General features: G+C 45.2%; 2 protein-coding genes across 4 annotated transcripts; both read right to left on the bottom strand.

The window, feature by feature from the left end:
- Window positions 1-2391: 2391 nt before the first annotated feature.
- On the bottom strand, window positions 2392-7940 carry slc10a2 (solute carrier family 10 member 2). Its single transcript, XM_067227565.1, has 6 exons — window positions 7543-7940; window positions 5328-5446; window positions 4745-4833; window positions 3568-3743; window positions 3019-3176; window positions 2392-2558 (listed from the first exon to the last, which is right to left on the bottom strand). The coding sequence occupies exons 1-6, from the start codon at window positions 7938-7940 to the stop codon at window positions 2392-2394; spliced, it is 1107 nt and encodes a 368-aa protein (XP_067083666.1).
- A 1105-nt stretch (window positions 7941-9045) lies between these two features.
- gtpbp8 (GTP binding protein 8 (putative)) lies at window positions 9046-15190 on the bottom strand. 3 transcript variants are annotated; one of them, XM_067258621.1, is made up of 7 exons: window positions 15067-15190; window positions 14342-14717; window positions 13053-13151; window positions 12421-12551; window positions 12142-12241; window positions 11221-11339; window positions 9046-9993 (listed from the first exon to the last, which is right to left on the bottom strand). In XM_067258621.1, exons 2-7 carry the CDS (start codon window positions 14678-14680, stop codon window positions 9903-9905), a joined length of 879 nt encoding a protein of 292 aa, XP_067114722.1. In that variant the 5' UTR covers window positions 14681-14717; window positions 15067-15190; the 3' UTR covers window positions 9046-9902. The 3 variants fall into 3 exon arrangements, with proteins under 3 accessions (XP_067114722.1, XP_067114729.1, XP_067114736.1); XM_067258628.1 differs by having other exon boundaries at window positions 15063-15184; XM_067258635.1 differs by lacking the exon at window positions 13053-13151.
- Window positions 15191-15957: the final 767 nt, after the last annotated feature.

Here is a 15957-nt window from a genome sequence, read left to right as displayed (position 1 = left end):
GTCTGGTCTGCATGTGGTTATACTTGGGGTAACTGTATCAAGAAGAGGATGATTTTCTGAAGTCTTCTAACAATTTTTGTCATTATTATTTATCATACTTGGAATATAACTTCTTTCTTCTAGTCCTTTTTAGCACATACACATGTTGTATAACCATATATGTTTGGAAACAACACCTTAAACAGACATAGCCGACCGGTAATATATATCGACATCTAGTGTGAGGAGCATGGAGCACTGTGCCTTTGGAGAGTGGTCAAGACGTAACTGTGAAGGTCCTATACTTAATTTAAAAAAATATCCAAAACTGTAAGTTGAATTTTGGAGGAAATGTATAACTCATCTTAACACAAGTATTGACAGACCCTTTACTGCTGTATGAAACTAAACTGAGCTAAGCTGGGACCCGTTCTCCTTTGATCGTCCATGATGTCACTAGAACCAGGGGTGTTGCTAGACCCTATTTACTGGGGCACATGCCCCGGTATTAATCTGCTGTGCCCCAGTAAAATCTAATTTCCCCTTTGGTAATTTCATCCCAAACACACATACTAACCCCTTTGCTAATTTCCCCTTTGGTCATTTCATCCAAAACACACATACTGACATCTTTGCTAATTTCCCCTTTGCTAATTTCATCCAAAACACATACTAACCCAGGGGCGTTGCTAAACCCTTTTTATTGGGGCACGTGCCCCAGTATAAATCTGCTGTGCCCCAGTAAAATCTACAATTTCAGTTTTAACCATTTACTTAATTAGTCAGTGCATTAATTTCGATTGATATTCCCGGAGAAAATAAATGCATTATCCCAATCAATGCTAGTAAAATCGAAGCAGTTGAACCAAAAACACAAACTGATGCCTCCAGAATTCCATGTCCAGGGCTCCTCTGTGCGTGCTATAATAGCCACTGCAGCACACGCAGCACACGCAAGTCCAGGTGTCGGCAAGTCAGAATTGAGGGGGGCTACAAAAACATTCAGAAACTAAAGACGTTTAATAATAGGCCTACCGACTCAAACACAATAACAACAATATTACATGAAGCTCAAAAAACAGTAATAAAAAAAAAAAATATCATAAAATTCAGGATGTGAAATTATGTCTTCATCCAATGTTGGTCTTGTAAGATGACAATCTTAACTGACTTTCTGCTGTCTGCTTCTTTATGTCACGCTAAGTTGTTTTGAAACCACTTTAAAGTGAAGAGTATTTCAAACTGATCAGTGCTAGAATGTGTTTGTAAATGTTTTGTTGAAAGCAACACGAGAGGAACCAGAGATGGTTATCTACTATCTTAATAAAATCATGCTGTTTTTGTCTTTGAAACTCGTCTTTGGGCCAGTTCTCTTCCCAAATGCTAATCTGGTATTTCGACCATGCAGAAACAAAAAAAAATTAACAAGAAAATATAGGTTTGACTGTTAGGTTGTAATTCGTTTTTTAGCCCTCCCTATGCTGTGCTGAACTTGAGTTATGATAGATGTGGATGCATGTCATGTAATTACATATAATTTAATAGCTAATACAATAATATTCATTACATTTTAAGTGTCGTAGAAATACAGTTATCTAATGTCAGCTAGCTAAAATGCTGAAGTGGATTGTTTTTATATACAGTTATTGTAAGAGTCATCAATAAATTATGTACCTGTATAAAAAGTAATTTAGTTGAATGCTTTCCCATTTACTGTAACAAAAGATACCATTATTTTGCCCTTGGTACTAAGAAGCATAATGTGCTCTTCCATTGGAATACAATACAACAGTTGAATAAAAAGAAAACATATTTTATTGAGGAAATAACTAATACACAAATATAAACATATCATGGTACAATTTCTAAGAATTACATTCAGATCATTTCTAGGCTTAGCCTGAATATTTTAATATTTAGAAAGGCTACAAAATATGCTCCAGAATATACACTTGAAATACAATAAAATACAATTTAAATCATAATTGAATTATAATTTAAATATCTTAAAAACATGTGAATGTATGAGTACTTTCGGTACTCATGAAACCTTATATTAACTGGACTATAGTAGTATCCCTGAATAAAACAATATACTGACATTTAAATAGAATGTTATATGTTTTTTTTAGCCCAATGCTAATAAAGTTGTGCACGTATATACTCTTGTAAAATGCGAAGCAGGGTGGGCCGGATGAAACATCCGACTCGAGGTACAGCTTTACGGAAATAAAAAAGTGATTGTGGCACCTGTCATGCACACCTCCCGCCAGTAGAGGGCGTCAATGTGTTACCGTCGTCAGTGTTACTCGCTGTGTGTCTCAGGAGCTTGAGGGGGGCTGGCATGGCGTCACCAGTGCGTCCGTGTCGCTGCTTGACTGTTTCCTGGGCCGAGGCGGCGTCTGCAGCTGCTCACAGGGGGGTGACCTTCCCTTTGACCCCCGTGTTTGAGTTCTCGTCACACTCGAAGGCGTTGTTGTCCAGCTCGTACTCCTTCTTCTCTTCGGAGGAGGGGGCCTCTGCGTCCCCCTCGCAGCCCTCCCGGGACGAGCCGCAGTTCCTCTTGTACGTCTGGTACCCTGGGGCAGGGAGGAACGACATCACACATCAGCCCAAACTCAGCCTGAAGCCAACCCATGTTTCAACCCACGTTACAACCACCAGGGCAGGGGCGCCACTGAGTGCTATACAGACTGAGGCACACACAGTGGCCTGGGTTCGATTCCGGCTTGGGTCATTTCTGTATGGTTTCCTTTCTCTCTCTCCCATACATTTCCTGTCTATCTCTAACGGTCTCTGTCCATTAAAGCCATACAAAAGGTCTAAAGTATTTCTTCAAGAATAAATACTAATAAGTTAAACTGATAGGGAAAGATAGACAGAACTAGCTCTCGTAGATTAAGTAATATGGACAGGTAGATATCCTTACCACACTTGCTAAGACAATCCTTAATTACCTAAATTGTACAGAAGCGGTAACCCTAATCCTGACTTTTAAATATCTATAGACAAGACAGCACTCTGGCAACAGGTCTTTACCTCCCACAGCTAGGAGGGCTACCACCAGCTGGAAGATGCTGTAGATGAGAGGGAAGGCAAACATGACCTCCAGCTCGGAAGCAGAGAAGGACAGCTGGACGATGGTGCTGCACAGCTGGGAGTTCTGGAAGCCCGTCTCCAGGGCGATGGTGCGACACCTGAACACGCGAGAGAAACAAGAGATCTGACCACAGTTCCACCCATCACAGATGACTGTTGATGCTGTATGGTTGTATGGGGTCTGTTCTTTCCATTTGAACGTGGGGAGCACTAGCTAGGATCGAATACTAGTGACTGGTAGGTGCAGTTTATTCCCCTGCTCTAGACACACATAGTTTTTGGATACAAATGTAAACATCTAAATGTAAAGGACCTGTTTGAACCCGTTTTTCGTTGTGAAGTAAAAAAAAAAAAGAAAAAAAAAAAAAAGAAAAACTGTAATGCATGTTTTATCAAATCACAGTTCAACTGAATCTGACCCTTGACACATGCAGAACCATACATAACACTGACATGCAGAACCATACATAACACTGACAGAGGGGATACCTGTGCCAGGGCTGCCCCACGAAGCGGGCCAGGAGAAAGCCCAGGCCGAACCCCACCAGAGGGTAGATGGCCCCGATGATCCAGAGCGAGGGAGAGATGGTCCAGGAGGACTGGTACAGCACGCCTCCCACCACCGCGATGATGATGATGAGCAGGAAGCCCATGATGGAGCCCACCTGCAGATACACAAGGTGACGTCATCCAACCACATACACCTCCACTACCCCTCTACCACCTCCACTGCCCCTCTACCACCTCCACTGCCCCTCTACCACCTCCACTGCCCTGCTACCACCTCCACTGCCCCGCTACCACCTTCACTAGCCCGCTACCACCTCCACTGCCCCGCTACCACCTCCACTACCCCGCTACAACCTCCACTACCCCACTACCACCTCCACTGCCCCTCTACCACCTCCACTGCCCCACTACCACCTCCACTACCCTGCTACCACCTCCACTACCCTGCTACCACCTCCACTGCCCCTCTACCACCTCCACTGCCCCTCTATCACCTCCACTGCCCCTCTACCACCTCCACTGCCCCACTACCACCTCCACTGCCCCACTACCACCTCCACTGCCCCACTACCACGCTACCACCTCCACTGCCCCTCCACCACCTCCACTGCCCCACTACCACCTCCACTGCCCCTCTACCACCTCCACTGCCCCACTACCACCTCCACTGCCCCACTACCACCTCCACTGCCCCACTACCACGCTACCACCTCCACTGCCCCTCCACCACCTCCACTGCCCCACTACCACCTCCACTGCCCCTCTACCACCTCCACTGCCCCTCTACCACCTCCACTGCCCCTCTACCACCTCCGCTACCCCACTACCACCTCCACTGCCCCTCTACTAACTCCACTGCCCCTCTACCACCTCCACCCCCTTCTGCTACCACCTCCACTGCCCCTCTACCACCTCCACTGCTCCTCTACCACCTCCGCTACCCCACTACCACCTCCACTGCCCCTCTACTAACTCCACTGCCCCTCTACCACCTCCACCCCCTTCTGCTACCACCTCCACTGCCCCTCTACCACCTGTGGTACCCATCTCTGCTATCACTTCCACGGCACTGCTGGCTCCTAAAAGGCCTGGCTAATCTTTACAACAGGCTGTTAAACCAGGGTGTTTGAGACAGGAGGGAGTGGCCCATTCTCACCTTGAGAATCTTCTTGGCAACTTTGGGCCACTTGCTTTTGACCAGGATTCCCAGGCCCACAGGGATGAGAAGGGACACTAAAGTGATGCCTGCAGGAAAGGAGACACAGTCATCAGAACTGGACAACTCATTTGCAGTGTGGACCAGCATTCAACTAATTCCTTTGTTAATTTACTGTCACGTGAACTGGTACACACAAACACAATTACATTCTTTATTAATTAAATGAAGTGATAATTAGGACTGATGGTCGGTGAAGGCCATGTCATACTGGAGCTCTTATTTTGGTTTGACGTCATGGTACATGTGTACATATTGTACATAATCATCCACATCTGTCCAATATTATTCTTTTTTTTTTGCACTCTTATATATACAGACGTAATTTTTTGTACTATTTTAGCTTAACTATTAACTTTATTTGCACTGTCTATACTGTGTGAGTCAGTACATTGGGAGCACGGTTTAAACCGGAGCCAAATTCCTTGTATGCGTACATTCTAGCCAACAAAGCCGATTCTGATTCTGAGGGCTAAAGATGTACGGATGTCAGTACATGTTCCTCCCCGGGTGGTGTTCTTACCGATGTTCTGGTACGGGATCTTGATGGTGTCTGTGGACGTCCAGACGGAGGTGTAGATGAGCAGGCACAGCGGCATCATTCCCAGCGCCAGGATGGAGGAGCACGCGGTCATGCTGATGCTACAGGGAAACACAGATGCAATGTAGGCACAACATTGGTACGAAGTTCACATTACATTTACATTTAGTCATTTAGCAGTCGCTCATATCCAGAGCGACTTACAGTAAGTACAGGGACATTCCCCCCGAGGCAAGTAGGGCGGCACGGCCAGGAAACGAACCAGCAACCTGTAATATCGGGCTAGTAATCTAGCCCGATTCCATAACCACCTGACTCCCCTGCAGGTACACTGCTGCGGAAAGGATGAAAGGCTTACGCGAAGATCACAAAATGAGTAGTGTGAGATTGTGAATGTCGGTCTATTGCCTCTCTGTGATAGCGTTGTGCAGCAACTAGGGATGGAACCGGTTCCCAGTGAATCGATTCCTTGGAATCGTTAGCAAAATTCCTTGACGATTCTGTTAACGATTCTCTGTGCCGTTAAACAATTAAAATGCTACGTTTAATAATGGATTAAAAATTTATATGCTCAGTTTAATAATGGGACACGCGAACGTCTGTCTGAATAAACTATAAAAGTTCGCGCATAGACAGACTGCAGCAAACATGGCAACTAGGAACAAGCGTTCTAAAGTTTGGTTGTATTTCACACGACAAAATGACAACAACGCCACTTGTAACGCGTGTAAAAAGTCTATTTCGTCGAAGGGAGGAAATACTACAAATATGAAGAAGCATTTGAAGACAGCATGGAATGAAGTTACTGGAACGTCATGTGTTCGATGCATGCAGCAGCGCAGCTAACGTTCGCGCTTCATCTCTAACTATCTAAGGTAGAGCTTAACTGCTCAAAAGTGATCACAACCACTTGTTACTGTGTGAAGCAATTTGCCTTTATTGTGTGTAGTCGATCTAGTTATCTTCTGTCCCGTCGTTTGAAGGATACATTTTAGCTCCGCCATTCGTCTCCCATTAGTATAGATCTTATTGATCATTTCACGTTATCGGGGCGGCGTGTGTTATCAGCAAACGTTCGCGTGTCGCATTATTAAACTGAGCATATCGATTTTTAATCCATTATTAAACTTAGCATTTTAATTGTTTAACCTTTTAATAGTCCTGTTAAATGTGCCTGAAAACGCCTAAACAACATACCCAAAGTACATTGAAAGCTGTTGTTGAACCATTTGGAGTGCATGTAAATGGTCTCTTTTGAAAGGTGACACTGAAGTTTTTTCCCCTGTTGTTAGGACCCCTGTAAGTCCAACTGGTATTGAGTAATAGAAGCTTGAACACAAGGAAACTGAAAGTTTCTATCTCTGACTATATTTTGTTTTGAAAACAGAGGCCTGAAGAGGCCTAGAGGTGGTAGGTATTAGCTCATTTCAGAGCCTGTCAAAGCCAGTTTGAGAAATTCGTTTAGAAGGAGTGTGTGTGGGGGGGGGGGTGCAGGACGCACAGACCTATGGCTGTAGAGGGGAACATCGATAAGAGAATCGATAAGGAATCGAATCGATAAGCAGGAGTCGGAATCGTTAAAATCTTATCAATACGCATCCCTAGCAGCAACACAGCTGCTAGCTGCTAGAAGTGAATGACTTCTGGGTGTTATGACACATCGTAAATACATTAGTCAAATTGGAATTGGTGATCATAAGTGATTACTGAGGTATCTTTTTGTGCTGATAGACAAACTGATAATACAAATGACGGATTGTCAACAGACATACAAGCGCCTTCTTCACGAAAATAGGCAAACGAATAGGCCTATTGCACATAATTAGGTCCATATCCTAACCTCACCTGAGGTCTATATCCCAGCCTCACCTGAGGTCCATATCCCAGCCTCACCTGACGTCCATACCCCAGCCTCACCTGAGGTCCATATCCCAGCCTCACCTGAAGTCCATATCCCAACCTCACCTGAGGTCCATACCCCAGCCTCACCTGAGGTCCATACCCCAGCCTCCCAACCTCACCTGAGGTCCATACCCCAGCCTCACCTGAGGTCCATACCCCAGCCTCCCAACCTCACCTGAGGTCCATACCCCAGCCTCACCTGAGGTCCATACCCCAGCCTCCCAGCCTCACCTGAGGTCCATACCCCAGCCTCCCAGCCTCACCTGAGGTCCATACCCCAGCCTCCCAGCCTCACCTGAGGTCCATGTCCCCATCCAGCCAGTACGCGATGATGTTGGAGCTGGAGCCTCCAGGACAGCAGCCCATGATGATGATGACGATGGCCTGCACAGGCAGCACGTCGAAGGCCAGCGACAGGGCAAAGGCTGCGAAGGGCATTATGCCAAACTGACAGAGGAAGCCGATGAAGATGCCCCAGGGGCGTCGGATGTGGCCCCAGAGCTTGGACGCCTCCACGGTGCAGCCCATGGCGAACATGACCATGGCCAGCATGACCGTCAACACGGTGCTGAGAACCACGCTCAGGATCTGGTTGAAGTTGTCAGGCGGTACCAGGCAGGACTCTCCGGAGCAGACGGTGGCGTTGGGGTGGCAGGCACCACCGGGAGACGGAGTCGTCATGGGGGAGGCCATAGCGGACTGAGGGGAAGGTGTTGGGAAAAGGCAGGAGATGAGCGGAGGATTCCTGAGGCGTTTGGAGTCGTGATCCTGGGTAGTAGGAGAACGGAGTGCAGGACCCCTGATAGCACCTCTTCTGGTTCTTCCCCTGTATCCACGGTGACTGAGAACGAACGCTTGCAATGCTCGTCTTTAATACTCACCCGCCAATAATTAAAATCGAGGGACGGGAAAAAAAATCGGAGAAAATTAAAAATTAACAGGAAAAACTGAAGTTTGTTATTTTATGAGGTCAGTGTCCAAATCCATGCACATATAAAGATGAATGTCATTGTTTCAGCTTCGGGTACAATAAATGTGATTGCACCATCTTCTTTTTTTTATCAGTCATTGGCCCTTAAAATGTTTATAGTCTTCTTTCAGGCATGGCAATGTAACCCTCAGGTGCGTCCCGCAGAGGATGCTTACTGTGCGTGTGAGCATTCTGGACGTCACTGCCAATGGGACAGTGACATTAAAAGAAAAGGACTGTGGACTGTAAAGGGAAAAAAACACCTCAGTATGGGGATTATCCTTGAATTAAGCAAGCTCTACGCCTGTCGCTAAGAAATATGTAACTTTTTAAAAGCCCTGCGACATAGGACAGGAAGAATAAGTTGAGCACGTGGAAGTTGGTCAAAGGCTGAATTAAAAAGTGTGTGTTACAAACTAGCTACATTAGAACCTTATTACAAAAGCAGTGCAATGATAGGATAGCTATAAAACAGTGAGTGTGGTTACACAAATCTTAAACACCATTTTAAGCAATAGGTGACAAGGTGGCATATATGAAAATGAAGATAACAAAAAGGTTGATTATTTAAAACGAGTGAAGTGTGTGTGATAGCTAAACTGACTAGATTCTTTATTTGATATGAAGCAGTTTCATAGGTAGAAGTGAGATTGTTACTGAGGCTGTGTTAACACTGAAGTGAATATCAACATGTTACTGGATGTCCGAGGTGCCCCTATAGGTCCCGTTCTCCTCCCACGACTTAGTTATTCATTAGAAGACAGTGAAGACAATGGTTAACAATCATCTATAGTCAGGGAGCGACAGTCCACAGCACAAACAAAGCACTGTCCTTTATATTTTTATTTCAAAACAAAAACCCAAACAATCCCTGCCTGTGCACAGGTAGTACACATCTATAAGTATATAAAAAAAAACTTTTAACAGATTTGAGGTCAGTGCAGAGTCCATTTCCCCATCAAGCACATATATGTAATACTATACATTCAATGCACTGTGTGTGTATATATATATGATGATATATAATGACAGGAGACATGCTTGCATGATATTAATACTGAATCCTTCAACTTGATACTAATGATACTTGATACTTCAACAGACATTGAATGCATGTGTTTTGGCACCTCCAGCCTGGACACAATATCACAGCCTGGACACAGTACCCCAGCCTGGACACAGTATCACAGCCTGGACACAGTACCACAGCCTGGACACAGTGTCACAGCCTGGACACAGTGTCACAGCCTGGACACAGTACCACAGCCTGGACACAGTACCACAGCCTGGACACAGTACCACAGCCTGGACACAGTGTCACAGCCTGGACACAGTGTCACAGCCTGGACACAGTGTCACAGCCTGGACACAGTACCACAGCCTGGACACAGTACCACAGCCTGGACACAGTGTCACAGCCTGGACACAGTGTCACAGCCTGGACACAGTGCCACAGGCTGGACACAGTACCACAGCCTGGACACAGTGTCACAGCCTGGACACAGTGTCACAGCCTGGACACAGTATCACAGCCTGGACACAGTACCACAGTAGGGTGGGTGAGTCAACAGATCTCCAGTCAGTTTCAACTGTTTTCCATCAGTTGGACACACACACACACACACATTCTTTCTCTCTTCTCGGCGGTCGTAGGTAGCTGATGAGGATGATCAGAAGGACTAGTGTCAGCTTCGTCCCGTGTCCCCAAGCTGGATGTTCCCTGTGACGTGGGCGATAAAACACCTGAGCAGGTATATCCCAGAAAACTGGTTGGAGCTATGGAAGAAAGAGAGAGAGAGAGAGAGAGAGAGGGATGAAGAGAGAGAGAGAGAGAGAGAGAGAGGGAGGGAGGGATGGAGAGAGAGAGGGATGAAGAGAGAGATTAGGCGAGTATAGTCACAAAAAAGTCCAATCATCCATTCAAATGAATTAAAGTCTGGACACATGGGTGACTAATGCCTGTACGCCACATTATATGAAATACGTACGCTTTATGTCTACGTGGAAAACATAGATCTAGACACTATATAAGTCTATATAAGTCCATCTAATGGCAATTCAGTATGCATAAGCCACTTTATCTCAGTATCCGTTCGCACTATATTGACCATTCACGCTGCTCATTATTCTTATTTTTATATATATTTTATATTTAAATTGTTGTATTCTTAGATTGCTTAGTTCTTAGAAATAGTTAAACTTTTGTACTTTTACTTAATTTAAGATCTGTATATGTTTAGTGTTTTTCACCTCCCTGCCACAGTAAATTCCGTGTTTGTATAACATACATGGCGAATAAACCGAATTCTGATTCTGATTCTATATAAAACAGTGTATCTGTGTGCTGTAGAAAAGGTACCATAAAGGGGCCCTTAAATGTACAGAGCATGAGTGAGGTGCTTTGGCATGTGCCTGAACAGTGAGGACATCCAGAGTACGTACAGTGGTATATGGTCTGTGAAGCAGCTGCCTGGCCCGTCTTATCACCGTGTTATCTGTGGAAGCCGTGCTTCTGACATCTGTCCTTTTATGTAGGTGTAGGCAGCCTTAAACAATCTCAAGGCCAAGGCAGGGCTCTGACTCAAATTCAAATTCCACTGCAACCTCCCCCCCCCCCCCATGAATACCAGCCTGTAATCTTATCTTATCTGTTAACTGATAGCCATCTGATCCCATTTCAATGCTGACATAATTCACAGTTGAACCTTATTTCCAATCTGATAAGAATGTAGATTTCCAGTTTACTGTACAATATCTTGTATAAGGCTAATCGAACCATATCCAACATGGATTGAAGAACTTGGCAGTTGTGATGCATGGTTAGGTTTGGATTCCATCATTTTGTAACTTAAAGGGAATGCTTATGAAGGATTTATCATTAAGAGTTTGGACTAAAACTCTCTCCAGAATGGACAATATTGAAACTGACACTGTGTGTGTGTGTCTGTCCTTGTGCGTGTTTGTGTGTCTGTATCTGCGTGTGTGTGTGTGTCCTGCTCTCACCTGACCAGGAAGGGTTGGGGGAAGCAGCCTGTGCTCTGAGTCCTGATGACTTCCTGCAGGTGCAGCAGGTGAGTGAGCAGCTGCCCCCTGCCACTCTTATCGATCTTAGTCACCACAATCTGGAAACAAACCATGTTTGCGTCTCAACAAACACAGATCAACACTACAAAACGATGGATAGAATATTAAACATATCGACAGAGATTAATAACTTCAGCGCTGCATCATTGCAATCTCTCAAAATGCTCCTGAGGGCGGGTTGGTGTTAGAGAGACTAAAACAGCTTAAGCCTGCCAGCTAGTGGTCAGCAAAGGAAACTACAGCTACAGTGAGAATATGACAATGTGGGGCCATTGAAGGAGATGCACTTCAAACTAATTTAGTTTACCGACTCGTGCCAAAGAAAACTCTGTGGTCTAAAACCAAGAGACTGTGCTCGTCCTCCCGTAAGAGGTTGTAGACCATTTAACCTCCCGAACACTTTAATTTCCAGTCGCTACATTTGACCATTCTTCATCCATCCATTCATCTGCCTGCACTTCTCCCTGTTCAGCAGCACATGGTCTTTATTCAAGTCCCCAGCCTTCTCACAATCTTAGTTATGGTCAAAGTGCTTAATAACCCAAAATCATAAATAATTCATTCTAGAGTGCATTAAGTGCAGACAGCTTCTCAGTAATGACTTTATGCGCTGGCATTTCAGCGGGCGGGTAGTTTTAAATAGCTGAGAGGGACAAGAGGGTTGGTTCAGCAATCATTTGTTTCCGAACAGCATGATGGAGCCACGATTTAAAGACATATTCAGCACATATTTCAAATTGGTTGATGAGCTCGAAAAAAGGTCTTTACAAAGGAATGTGGGCGTGTGGGCAGGGAGTGTGGGCAGGGCGTGTGGGCAGGGTGTGTGGGCTCTTCTCTCACCGCGTACGGTCGTCTGAACTCCTCGCACATCTCCAGGGCGATCATGTCCGCCTTCAGAAGACCGACGCAGCCGTCCACCAACAGGAAGGTTCTCACCAAACTGACAAAGGAAGAGTTCAACTCACCTCTATTCAACCACAGGCTTGTAAAAATATACTAAAAACCTATACAGAGCTTTTTTTTAAATATAGAAACACACATAACTAACCCTAACCCACATAACAGTACAACCTTCTAATAAACACACATATAACAGACTGAGTCTTGATGTGGCCCTACTTTTTGCGGGTCTCCAGATATGGCTCCACCATCTCCACAAAGTCTTTGGGGGCCTTGTGTCCGTAGCCCGGCATGTCTACCATGGTGAACGCCTTCCCCACTTTGAAGAAGTTCATCTTCTTTGTGTGCCCCTAGGGGATGAGAAGATCGGATAAAGACTAACAGCCCAGATACTAGATACATACTGAAGGTTCTCCCTGAAGTGCAACTAACTCCTGACTGATGGATGAATGATCTAACAACAGCTCTGACTGGTCTGACTAAGCAGAAGAATGACTTTGATAACCGTGACTGATGATAATGCCCATCTAGCTTTTCTCTTCACCAATCCGCTCAGCTCATCATAAATCGTTCGGCATCAACATTTACATTTAGTCATTTAGCAGACGCTCTTATCCAGAGCGACTTACAGTAAGTACAGGGACATTCCCCCGAGGCAAGTAGGGTGAAGTGCCTTGCCCAAGGACACAATGTCAGTTGGCATGACCGGGAATCGAACTGGCAACCTTCGGATTACCAGCCCGATTCCCTCACCGCTCAGCCACCTGACTCCCTCATTTCCAACACATCCCACATATCCAACATATCGTACCGCAGTGCTGTGGTGTTTATTTGGATGTGTGTCCACTCACCGGCGTTTTGGACACTCTGACCTCCACCTCAGGAGCCAGGGAGAACAGAGCTTTGAGGAGAGAAGACTTTCCCACGTTACTCCTGCCGACAAAACACACCTGGAAACACAGAGTCAGGTGGTTGAGCGGTTAAGAAATCGGGCTAGTAATCACAAGGTTGCCAGTTCGATTCCCCGCAATGCCAAAATGATGTTGTGTCCTTGGGCAAGGCACTTTACCCTACTTGCCTCAGGGGAATGTCCCTGTACTTACTGTAAGTCACTCTGGATAAGAGCGTCTGCTAAATGACTAAATGTAACACCCGGCCAAGTTACACAACGACCTCATCCGCTAGGTGAAATATAGCTTACAGCTAAATAACTAACTACTGGCTTTCACTTTGAGGTGGACATGATAGCCTAGATTTTCAGGCTTTGGATAAAATCTGATGCTAAATGAATACAGATGTAATGTGTTTACTAAGTAGCTGGTATTTTAACGGCCCTAAGACTGAAAGTAGCGCTAACGCACCGAGCAGTCATTTGCATCGTTCATACGTCTATGGCCATCACGTCTACAGGAGTCCCACAGGGACGGGGGGGGGGGTGCTACTGCAGCCATCAATCTCCCAGACACAGGACGGATGGATGAGAGCCTCTCCCCCCCTGAGGCCTGGGATATAAATCACTCTGACAGTGGAGGGATGGAGAGGGAGAAAGAGGGAGAGAAAGGGGGCTGGGGAGATGGAGAGAGGACGAGATGGTGTGGGAGAGAGAAAGGGGGTAGAGAGAGATGGAGAGAGGGCGAGATGGAGTGTGGGAGAAAGAGAAGGAGAGGGGCAGAGACGGAGAGAAAAAGAGAGGGAGGGAAGGATGGAGAGATCGAGAAGGAGAGAGAGGATGAACAGTAACTAAAACTGCATGTCTCTGATCAACGCCCTGCCCTCTTCACAAAGCTTTCCCTCCAGAGCCTGAGGCCACATCAAAGCTACAGGGTTATGGATATGTTCCTCTTCTTTTTTAGCGAATAGAAGGATTACAGTCCTTTAAATATGCATGAGGCTGAACTAAAGAAGAAGACAGAGATAGAGTATTTATTCGGACTATTCCTTGCTAGTACATTTCCTTCAGAGCCCATTCATCAACACACACTCATAGACACACGTTCATAGACACACACTCCTCCCCAAACACACATAAACACTCAGACTTTCTCCCCCAGCATGAAGTCATGCAAGTGTGCTCTCACTCTCTCACTCTCTCTAAAACACACACACACACTTCCCCCCTTACTATGTTCCCCTCACTGACCTCTGGCTGGTTGAGGTTGGGAGTGTGCTCCATCCTCACAGCTGAGGCGAGGTAATCCATCTTGTGAGAAGGAGAGGGAGAAAACAGCTTCTCAGCCAGGGTTAGGGCTTCCATGCTGGGCTGGAAGAGTTGAAACTGGCTCCTGTCCACAGAGCTAGCCAGGTGGGCCTCCAGGTCACTAAAGGGGAACAGAAGAGCCTGGAGCTTCCTCTGGGGCAGCAGGGAGGCCTGCTGGATGGAGGCCAGGTTGTGGAAACGACGTGGACACGTCAGCTTGTGAGGCAAGCTCCAACCTAGAGCCTCCACCTGCAGACAGACTTGAAGTCTCTGGCAGAACATAATCTCACAGTCTTCAGTTGCGACGCGTTCTCTATCTCTGAGTGAAAAAGGGGGCAACATTGTGGTACAGTGATTGCGTGGCAGTTTGGTACACTTTCTGATAGGCTACATTAACTTTTGGATCATTTCAAGACAGGTTGTCTAGCAGGTAGAAACAGCCTGTCATCAGCTAGCCAGCTAGAATCAAGTGTTCTGGTTTACACTGCCAGTGGGGGTAGCCATTTCGTAAAACTAGCAAGGTATGCTGTTAGCCGTAATATGCCCTTACTTTATAAAAAAAACTCTGACCGTAGGCTGGAAAAAATCAAAACACAGCCACATAAATAGCATGATACGATTCAAATATATACACATTGGCTAAAATTTTAATGGTTTCCCATACCTACATGAATGTTGAAACTTCCTACACGTTTCATTTAGTCGAAAGGCAGTCCATTTATGGTGAATTTCAGTTATTTGCTGCGATCTATCGCATTTTTTTATTCTACGACCTCCATGTTGGAAATCTGGTGTACCTCTTAAGTGTGTCCGACTGAAACAACGGAAATAGTTATATGTACCGCCTACAATTATATTAATTAATTCTACATTGGAAGTGAATCGGTATTAATACTTGACATATTTGATCATCTTGGCCTACTTTCAATGAATGAAAAAACAATAAATAAATATTGATCTAAAAATCATCATCTTAAAAAAATCATACATATTTGATTTATACTTTAGACATTAAACTAAATGTAACATTCCATTATCATGTAGTGTCTTGTTTATGTTTCCATGCCATTATTTAGAAACCCTAAATCCTGGAGTGGACCCAACTACATGTATACAGTTGATACATGGCTGTTTGAAGAAAAAGAAAACTCCCGGAGATTTGTAATGCTATTGGAACTTTCTTGACCTCACCCATCCACTCCTTTGGAACAAAACATCCCCTTTCTAAAGCAGAAGCTGTCAAGTATATCATATGTCACCCTCTTGAACGGGATTAGTAGGGATTAAGACGATGACATTTAAATACAGCAAGCCAAAGAAACATCATCGTAAATTTGATTATAGGAGGTGGTAGATGATAAGAGCGACTCCAGGCAGAGCCTTCTCCCCCCACGACATTCCTTTACTTTGAGCCTCACCGAAGACCGTTGGGGCACCCTCAAAAGTAGACCTGATTCTGCTTTCATTCAAGCACTGTTCGGGAAAGGTTATTATGGGCCGGTCATGCGCAACTGGCAGTTAGGTTGACATAGAAAGGCGATCGGTTCAATGACAGTACA

The sequence above is a fragment of the Osmerus mordax genome, chromosome 2 (assembly GCF_038355195.1).
Source record: "Osmerus mordax isolate fOsmMor3 chromosome 2, fOsmMor3.pri, whole genome shotgun sequence".
Taxonomy (NCBI): domain Eukaryota; kingdom Metazoa; phylum Chordata; class Actinopteri; order Osmeriformes; family Osmeridae; genus Osmerus; species Osmerus mordax.
The sequence above is the reverse complement of the archived record's forward strand: the minus strand, read 5'-3'. Positions and strand labels throughout refer to the sequence as shown.